At 35.8% G+C, this 10,961-nt stretch overlaps 1 protein-coding gene across 1 annotated transcript; it reads left to right on the forward strand.

The window, feature by feature from the left end:
• The first annotated feature begins 1,720 nt into the window (after positions 1-1,720).
• On the forward strand, positions 1,721-10,681 carry dap (death-associated protein). The gene is made up of 4 exons (XM_058060560.1): positions 1,721-1,952; positions 2,837-2,936; positions 7,095-7,137; positions 9,741-10,681. The coding sequence occupies exons 1-4, from the start codon at positions 1,898-1,900 to the stop codon at positions 9,855-9,857; spliced, it is 315 nt and encodes a 104-aa protein (XP_057916543.1). The 5' UTR covers positions 1,721-1,897; the 3' UTR covers positions 9,858-10,681.
• Positions 10,682-10,961: the final 280 nt, after the last annotated feature.

Below are 10,961 nucleotides of genomic sequence, written 5' to 3' on the forward strand. Positions count from 1 at the left end.
CCATGCTAGGTTAATTAGCGACTGTGAGTGTGAATGGTTGTTTGTCTGTATGTGCCCTGTGATTGGCTGGCCACCAGTCCAGGGTGTACCCCGCCTCTCGCCTGAAGACAGCTGGGATAGGCTTCACCACCCCCCGGCATCCTCATGTGGATAAGCGGAAGAAAATGAACAAATAAATGAACATTATTAGAGTCCTCCAGACATGAAATAGCACCCCTATAGTCACATTTACACTCATATTACCCAAAAATATCTCACAGTAATGCTGAATAAAAATCCCTAACAAATGCCAAACTAAAACTCAACTCTGAACACCTACCGTCACATCCTGTCCGCCCCACAGTTTGGCTACCGTAGCACTGGAATGAGTCTTATTTATGTCTTAAATGTCTAATTTAGTCATGTTATATAAACTATATTGTTAACAGAAGTTTAAAGGTGATTATAGGGGATTATATGGAGGGGTTCATGTCTAGAGGTCTCTAATAATGATTAGAAAGGTCCCCCATTCCAAAAACATGCTAGGTTAATTTAGCGACTCCAAATTGTCCATAGGTATAAATGTGAGTGTGAATGGCTGTTTGTCTATATGTGCCCCGTGATTGGCTGGCGACCAGTCCAGGGTGTACCCCGCCTCTCGCCCCAAGACAGCTGGGATAGGCTCCAGGATGTTAGGGGAGTTTTTTTGTGCTTCTTCTGCTTCTGCTTTGGGGCTGCACTAGCTCAGTCCTGCAGGACAGAAACTGACACACATCTGCAGATAGGGATGAAGTGAAGCAGAAGTCTTCCCCCTAGTGGCCATTTTTGTAAATACACTTATCACTTATCTTATTATACACTCAAAAACTCTTTAACTTCAAACATGGATACTACTAAGCAAATCCATACACAAGTGTTAGGTATTAGCAGGCTAATTTCTGGAAGAAAGTGACATTATAATGTATTTTTTTTTCAATTTGCACCTATATCCAGATTCTCACCAAAATGTGTCACCCCCCTGCAGAATTTTAGGAAATCTTTTTAATAGTTTTAGCTTAATTGTTGTAAATGCAACCATATAAAAACAATGCTTGAATTGGCTAATGCACAATGTTAGCATCACCATTGTAATGCATTAGTCAGTTCTGATTGATGACAGAAAATCATTACAAAAAAAAAATCCCTGCTGATGTGTTGTCTGCAACAATCACATCTTCATCAACTTGTCTTGTTTAATTATTATTTTTTTTATATATAATTGGACAGGATTCCAAATGACCTGCAACTGAACTCCTAGCCTTTTAATTGGTTGTCAACACCCTCGTCAAGGGGCAGTCAACCAGGCTAATGTTATGTTAGGTTCACTATGTGGGTGGATGTAACACCTTTGTAGCTCTGCCTACAGATTAATTAATGAAACATTGTCCACTGAGGCAAAACAAATACAAAAAAACCAAAACATAAGGTCACAGAGAGCACTGGAATCACACAGTACATACAGTACTACTCATATTAATAGTATACAAACATAAACAACCTCACAGGGCGTGCTTAAAGCATAATAACTATTGTTAAATTATGATAATACTTTTTGCAAAGGCATAATTACAACTAATTAATTGTTTAAAAATAAATGAACGGTAAGCCGCGCACAATAACATTAACGCATATGTCATGTTTTGTATCCGTCAACAAAGTCTTTATCAATAAAGTTTTGGTACGTTAGCGTCATGACGTCACCACGCCCACTGGACTGATGACGCCATTACGCATCGTTTCCCAAGCAAACAATCGTCAGGAAAAAGCCACGTTGACGACTCCAGACCAGAGAACCGTCCCAAATTTGGGCCAGAATAAAGCCAGAAGCGGCTTCTGGAAGCCGTAAAAGTCGGCGTCGACGCACCTCGGAGCCTTAAAGATGTCGTCTCCACCGAAAGAAAAGGTCGAAACCAAAGGAGGACACCCCCCCGCAGGTACGCTTACTACCTTGTTGTTTTCCAGCTTCTTACTCATTCCAAGGCCTTTTATTGTTGCTTGTTTTTAACCAAACATCGTGTAACGTGCTTAAATAATCACAAACACTCAATAATATCACAAATATACAACTGACAACATTTAATAGCCTAATATTGGTCGAAATTTCCAGCCTATTTACCTTTTTTTATTATGCTAGCACGTACGTACTTCCGGAAAACACTACGGATGCCCACTTGGCACCTTTTTAAAGCTAATTGTATTACAATACAGCAGCTGTAACGTCAGTAGCATGGTGACGTGGAGGTCAGCGAGCGGGGAGGTGCGTGGCTTGATAAGGTGTACGTGGACAGGCCACGGCGGCCTCGGCAGCTGCGCTGATAACACACAAAGATAAAATAATGCACCTTCGGACCCTAGTTACCATACCGGAAGTGCCATTACGGTTGTGATCCCGTGTTGCTTTCCCTCTCGCGTTTATGCTAGTACAGATTGTGCAGCTTTCTGTGACATAAATCACATATTCCACACAAAAACACAGTTTTCTGGCTATGTTACCTTGTATACTTTTTACTTTGTATGAATATAGAGTCCACGTTTAAGATTAAGATATGCCTTTATTCGTCCCTCAGTGGGGAAATTCAGTGGAGAGGCAGTTAAGCAGTACAAAATACACAATATAGAAAAATAAACAGTATAAACAACCCAAGTATTAACAAAATCAACAGTTTTTCCCAGACTTATATACAATACAATATGTAGATAATATGAAACGAGATGCACTGAGAGTTAGTATGAGGCATTATGGAAATACTTCACATAGAACTTAGTATATTGCATTTAGAGCCCTTAATATTGCAGTTGTATATTGTTTATGCTGCAGTGAAAGCCGGAGGTATGAGGATAGTGCAGAAGCACCAACCGACTGCTTCCCCTGAGCCGCCCCAGAGAGATGACGACGAGGAGGAGTATGTGAGCAGCCGGTGAGGGTCTCCACACTGTACATTTTGGATGCATATGTAGTATTATACTACATATAATACTGAGAGGGTTTCTAATAGTGGACACAAATCACGAGTAAAGTATTAACTAATAGTGGGAGAGACTTGGGATAATCTGCTGATGTGTGCATTTCCTTGTGTTGCTTCACCGGATATGGATTCATACTCAACTTTTCATATAACCACATATTGCACATTTAAGTGGAAATTATCGATTCGTCATACCGAGAAAATATTTTCTGATCGTGCTTTCAAACTGGAAAATATTCCTGTGCAACCCCCTCCTTTTTTTTTTTCCTCTACTTGAGGCTAGCGTTGGCTGCTAAACTCACGCAGGAGAGTGTGAATGAAGCCATGTGTGGAATACTAATGTGAGGAAAGTTAATTATGAATGCCGCACGTTAACCCATTTACCAGCCTCTGCTACTCTGCTCATTGAATTTTTTTTTTCAGGTATGAAAAGGCGACAAAAAAAATCACCCATAGCAAATAAAATCCACAGCTATTTAGTCACACACCTGCACATTCTAATAATATTCAATATGAGACTTGTGGCAAGCATTCTGTTATATATTTTGGTTTGTAGATGCAACATACAGTTTTCTTAGATTTATTTTTTTTTAGCCCCGATACCATGAATGTCCAAATTGCTGACCGGGGGCCATTTATTGGCCTTCTGCACTTTCTGCAAATACAATTTAGAAGAAAAAAAACAGCAAAAATCAGAAAAAATTGGGTTGCGGAAAAGGTATATTACAAGAATAAAGTCAAAATATGTGAAAGTTATAATTATGCAATGAAAGTGTGCAAAAATCACATTTTTTTGTAAATTTATATTGGGCCAAAATTTTATTATGGGAATGAAGTCATAGTGTGGGGGGAAAAAACCCAGCAATGTTGAAAACAGCAAAAATCAGCAGTAGTTTGACAAAACATAGTCAAAATACAAGATTAACTTAGGTTTGCTCAAAAAGTTCTAATGTTATGAGAATACAGTCTAAATATTATTGAAATAGCATCAAAATTACGGTCAGAAAATGTACCGGAAGAATGTTGAAATTGTTAACGGCTTTAATTTTATGTGAATAAAGTAATAGTATTATAATAGTGCAAGGAAAAATAATGTAATTTTAGTAGAAAATAAACTGTGGCCACAGGAAAAAAAAAAGTAGGTGTATATAACCGTATTCGCGCTCCATCAGTAAACCTCTCACTCACGCTGTCCCCTCCATGAGTGGCGCTGATTGACGTCCAGCAGGTGGCTAGTGGGTAAATTTCACATCAGCTGCGGCCACTGAAGCGTTGTAGTCAGGGGAGTACCTGCCCAAACCAATCTAGCCCAGATGGACGGTTGGGGGCGAAGGGAGGAGCGATGTTTAGCATTAAGGAGGATGATAGTTGGATGGGTATGGAAATACAAGGTAGTAATGAGGTTGAGATGCGTTTATCTGCCAGCAGAGGGCGCAAATAAGTAGTAAGTATCCAGTTTGCTGCCTAAATGGGTTGTGGAAGTAGTTGGAAACAGAGTTAAATTATATGGTCTGAATGCATTATCACTGTGCAATAAAAAGAGACTTCACTGGGGAAAGTTTGTTTTTTGGAATTTCAATTATCAATAGATTTGAAATACAGTTTATCAAGAACACAGTAGCAACAATGTTAAAAAAAAACAGTAATTTTACAAGATTAATATCCAAACTAACGAAAAAAATGTTTTATTATTATGAAAAATAATAAAATCTTAGTAGCATAAAGTTGAACTATTAAGCTAACTGACAAAGGTTGTAATATTTGGGGAAAAAAGTTAGAATATTCCAAGAATAAAGTCAAAATATGTAAAAGTGATAATTATGTAAAGAAAGTGTGCAAAAATCACATTGAAATATTTTTTTGGAAAGCCAGTGCATCAATCGATTTGAAATACACATTATCAAAAACACAGGAGCAAAAATGTAAAAAAAAATCAGTAATTTTACAAGATTAAAGTCCAAAATAACGACAAAAAAGTTGTTTATTATTATATTATTATGAAAAATAATAAAATCTTAGTAGCATAAAGTTGAATAATGATAATGATAATAACAATAATAATATTACAATGATAATAATAACAAGACTGTGGCATGAACTTGATTATATCTTGCAAAAAGGGGTCGGCATTCATTAGCTTTTGCTTCAGCCTACTCCTTTTGGGCTTGTGATCAGATCGTTGAATACATATGTAAATAATGGTAAGTTATATTTTGATTGATGTAAGAAATGCACTGTAATGTTTCATATATTTGCCCAAATAAAATAAAAAAAACCCCACAAAACTATTAAAGTAACTGACAAAAGTAGTAATATTTGGGAAAATTAGGTTGCGGAAAAAGTTAGAATATTACAAGAATAAAGTCTTAATATGTAAAAGTGGGAAAGAAAGTGTGCAGAAATCACATTTAAATATTTTTTGTAAATTATGTTATGCAAAAAGTTATTATGGGAATGAAGTCATAGTGTGGGGAGAAAAAAAAACGCAATGTTGATACAAATAATCTGCTTTTTCATCTCTTATCTCTTAAGCCGCCATCCTATTCTGATGACTAGCAAGCGCTCCTTTTTTTTTTTTTTTTTAAGAATCCCAGATTCCATCGAAAGTCATGCAAACTCCAGCGGAGTTCTTTCATTTCGCAACTCGTCAACAACTATGCGGCAAGCTGACAGCTCAAGGTGCGGAGGTTGCGGGGGAGAGGAGTTAAGTGGCAAGAAAAAAGGAGATGCAGCAGGCATCAGTTTCTATAGCAACCACCACCACCACCACCTCCTCCCCTACGGCAGCAAACTTCCTGCACCGCTGAAACACGACGGAGATCTGGGTGTGGCTTACAAAGAATGCGTAGTTCCCTCCTTGAAATGCAGAATTAGGATCCTTGCTTGTTTTCGCTCCCTTCCTTATCCACTTTCCGTCGCTTTGCAGCTCTTTGCTGCCCCCTGTCTACTTTAGCCTGCATCAAGTTTATTTTAAGTCTAGTATCAAGAATACTAATCAGTGGACTTCCTCATCGTAGGTATTGTGGGTGCTGAAGTCTTTGGGGTGACTTTTAAAGGTGTTCAAGCTAACTACAGGGCGACGACGCTGTAAAATGTTGACGACGGGGCTCGTTTGTCACATGAAGGTCGACTCCGAGCACCCGCTCCCTCTCCTAGTTTCTTTTTATCCACGCTCGCCGCCCTCCAGCCTCATTTCCACCTCTCTCAGGATCTATTATTATTATTAATATAAAGGTGCTAGCCTCCGTATGTCCTTCCCTGCCCGCACGCCTCCCTTGACCACACCCCTTTTCTCCTCTATGTGCCCTGAAGTGTGTGTTTTTTAACTTTCATTGTTCCAGCCCGTTTTTCACTTTTTTTTTTTTTAACCTCGCTTAGCTCAGCACTTTTCTCCCACCTCGTCTACCTCCTCCTGACATTCAGGATCTGTGAGGCCTGGAATTTGGCCAGGATGAATGGGGGCTATTTAAGGCCCTGCCAGATCCAGCCCATGCGTGTGCGCTAAAGAGAGTACATCTGTGGGTGGTGTGTGTTCACACAACAAAAGCTCTTATTAAATAACTCCACCCACTGAAGATTGCTTAACCTTATTATAATTTAAGAAAAAAAATTAAAAGAAAAAATTAAAATATTTATGAGCAGTACAAGAAAATATAACGAATAAATAACCAGTAAGAATAAAATTAATAATAAATATAATTAATTTATATTTAAATTATTATATATATATAATTAAATAATATAATATAATTATATAATATAATTAAATAAATTTAATATAATTATCCCTAATTTCTAATAATTTAATTTATAATAATAATAAATTAATAATAAATATAATTAATTTATATTTAAATTGTATGTATAAATATAATTAAATAATATAATATAATTATATAATATAATATAATTATCCCTAATTTAATTAAAATAAAATGTTAATATTAATACATATGTAATAATAAATGGATGCTGTGCAAGGACAATTTTACAAACACTTTACATCGTCCTGATAATAATCCCTATGTGTTTGTGTATCAATGAAATTACACACTGAGTGTATCATGAGTGAAGAGTGCTTATGAAATATCTTTTTTTTTGTCGTTTCAGTCCACCCAAGGTCCCAGTGATTGTGTCTGGAGTGGTTACAAAGGTACACACACACACACACATTTGTGGTGAGATAAGCAATATGAGTTTGCTCATAGTGGAGCTGCAACTCTTAATCGACGATTAATCAAACTAATTTGGCATTCAACTAATTTTTTTATGTAAAAAATGTAAATATCCTCTGATTTCATCCCCTAAAATGTAAATATTTTAAAATATTCTAGTAATCCATGAAAGCAGTCCTATTTTCTTTTGTGTTTGAGGTAAGTCAAGATATTCACGCACATTGACTTTGGTCCATCTCGGGCCTAATCCATTACTCCAGTGGTTCTCAACTGCTAGTTCGGGACCCAAAGTTGGGTTGCGTATCCATTCTGGTTGTGTCACAGACAGGAAGTGAACAAATTCCAGTCAGACTTCCTAGTCAAATATCAAAAAATTTTTTGGTCATTTTGATGTTTATTTTTAATTTAGTCTCATTTGCATGCAGGCAGATAATCCGAAGTACTGGAAATATTCTTCAATAAATTGCTACGCTGTGCTGAATCAGTGTGAATAATTCACAAAATAAAAAGCAAAGACGTTTATCTTCTGTAGCCACATGGGTGGAGAAAGGAGGGATTTAATTGCGTCTCAATTTTTGCCTCCTTTTTTTTTTCAAATAGAAATAATTTTACATAATTTCCAAGCAAATCAGCATAAAATAATTTTAAAAAAAAGGTATCCTCTTTTGCATTTAATGTCTGTTCTTTGTCAAACACTCCAATCCACTGTGCTGCAGAGATAGTGTTTGTTTGTCTGTTACACACACACACACACACACACACACACACACACACACACACATGAGTTGGAAGGAGTTGGATGGAGGCTCTAAGCTTCAGACGAGAGGAGAAGGGTAATTTGAGGTCAAAGGCATCATTCCTTGCAGTTAGCTGTGGAATTGGCTGTAAATAAAAGAAACACTGGAGAATGTTTGTGATGTCGGTGCACGCCGCCTACACACAGGCAGCAAGCAGCGTGCTGCGTTCACGTGCACTGCAACACTGACGTGCACAAAACATGGCAGGTGAGGGTCATGCAGTCTGTACGATAAAATGTGTGTACATTTGCCATCGGGCGAACAAAAATGAGAAATAAAAACGCGGAGTTTAGAGATCGAACGTTGGTAATGGTCATGGTTTAATTTTATTTGAACATGCATCAACTTACAAGTACATCATATAATTCAATTCACAGTTCCACATATCCAAAGGGAGTAGGACCCCTCACCATAATTGATAGGAAAAATAATAAAAATACATAAAAAAAAACACAAAGTTGGAATATTTTGAAAAAAGTTAATTAAAAATTAATTTAATTAATTAAAAATAATAAATTGTATAATTGTATAATGGGCAAAATAATAAAACTATATAAAAAAACACAGTTGGAATATTTAGAAAAAAAATTAAAATATTTAAAATTATTAAAATTAAATTAATTAAAATTAATAAATTCTGAGAATAAAATGGAAAAAGTCACAATTAAACAAGAAAATTCTTTAACAGTTCCACATATCCAAAGGGAGTAGGACCCCTTGCCATAATTGATGATTGCCCATTGTATAATGGGCAAAATAATAAAACTACATAAAAAAACACAGTTGGAATATTTTGAAATAATTAATTAAAATTAAATTCATTAAAATTAATAAATTATGAGAATAAAATGGAAAAAGTCACAATTAAACAAGAATTTTTTTCAATAGTTCCACATGTCCAAAGGGAGTAGGACCCCTCGCCATAATTGATGAGGAAAAAGTCATTGTATAATGGGCAAAATAATAAAACTACATAAAAAACACAGTTGGAATATATTGAAATAATTAATTAAAATTAAATTCATTAAAATTAATAAATTATGAGAATAAAATGGAAAAAGTCACAATTAAACAAGAATATTTTTAACAGTTCCACATATCCAAAGGGAGTAGGACCCCTTGCCATAATTGATGAGGAAAAAGTCATTGTATAATGGGCAAAAAAATAAAACTACATAAAAACACAAAGTTGGAATATTTTGAAAAAAGTAATTAAAATTAAATTTATTAAAATTAATAAAGTATGAGAATAAAATGGAAAAAGTCACAATTAAACAAGAATTTTTTTAGCAGTTCCACATATCCAAAGGGAGTCGGACCCCTCGCCATAATTGATTATTATTTTGCCCATTAGGGCAAAATAATAAAACTACATAAAAAAAAAACACAAAGTTGGAATATTTTGAAAAAATAATAAATAATTAATTTTATTAATTAAAAATAATAAATTATGAGAATAAAATGGAAAAAGTCACAATTAAACAAGAAAAACAGTTCCACATATCCAAAGGGACTAGGACCCCTCGCCATAATTGATGAGGAAAAAGTCATTATATAATGGGCAAAATAATAAAACCATATAAAAAAAACACAACGTTGGAATATTTTGGAAAAAAAATTATAAAAAATTAATTTAATAAAAATAATAAATAATGAGAATAAAATGGAAAAAATCTCAATAAAACAAGAAAAGTCTAAAAATAAATCCCATTTCATAGGAATCGTTTTAAAATAGAACAATAGCGCGCCAATTGACGTGGTGTTGGCTGACTGTCTTTGTTCAGGGCGATAAGGACTTCACCCCGGCTGCTGCCCAGGTGGCGCACCAGAAGCCCCAGCCGTCCGTCCCCAAGCTGCACCCCCCTAAGAACATCAACCAGCCCATCCATCAACCGCGCTAGTGAGCCAGGACGTTTGCTACGCCGCGGCTACGCTAACTCCACCAGCCGGCCTTTCCAATTGAACACAATATTTACTCCGCTAGGTTACACGTGTCCTTTGGTCGATCAGTCTTTAGTCTTTTACTGTAATTTGTCTGCAACAGTATGGTGATGATAGAAACCCCTCGGTGCTGCACTTTTATCCCCTCTCCCGATTAGGGGGGGTCTTCAATTGATAATTCGTCACATAAAGACAGCCCGTTTAGTTTGTCGTATATTTAGCTTTAGCTTGTCCTGTCCTTCATTCGCAATCTTATCAACATAATATGCATATTCACTCTGCTTTTAGGAGAAAATCCAGCAGTGCCTGTTAGCATCTAGTACCGTCAACACCTTTTTTATTAAAAAAAAAAATCACCGTAATGTTTCAGCAGCTAATAAGCCAAATCCTTTGCACCGTATTCTTCAAAAAGCAACAGGTGGCGTGTTTTTAGCATTCATACAAGCTTTAACATAGCAGGGTCTACCATTCAAAAAGAATGAGAATATGAATGAGAAAAATCCAAAAGAAACATTCCATTATTATTCTTATTATTATTATGATTCCAGACCGAAACATATCAAACACACACAAACACCCCTTTTTGCACTCATTATTTGCAGCGCTAATATTCAGGAAAGACTCGACTTTGCCAAGAATTAGGAAAATGGTTTCCTTTTTTTTGTTCATTTAAAAGAGTTTTATCTTTACTGTCTTTCTCATTTCTTGTTGAGTTCAATTGTTTCAACTGGAGTTTGGTATTGGGTGTGGTTGTCATAGAAAATAAAGATACAGATTGGCTGTCTTCAGATGTCTCGCTACCGTTTTCATGAATCCGAAGTAGGGATGTCCGATATTTGCTTTCTTGACGAAAACCGATATTGTCGAACTCTCAATTTCTGATACCGATATGTGGAACGTGGTGGAATGAACACTTGTTTCATGATTGGGAAAAATACACCGATATCAACAGATATGATATCAGACTGATGATAAATATCATATATTTACATTGGAATTAAAACAAAAAATCGATGCCAAAATATTTTAGGATTAGATATGTACGGTAAATGTGATTATTGGTA

This window comes from Doryrhamphus excisus, chromosome 21, assembly GCF_030265055.1.
Source record: "Doryrhamphus excisus isolate RoL2022-K1 chromosome 21, RoL_Dexc_1.0, whole genome shotgun sequence".
Lineage (NCBI taxonomy): Eukaryota > Metazoa > Chordata > Actinopteri > Syngnathiformes > Syngnathidae > Doryrhamphus > Doryrhamphus excisus.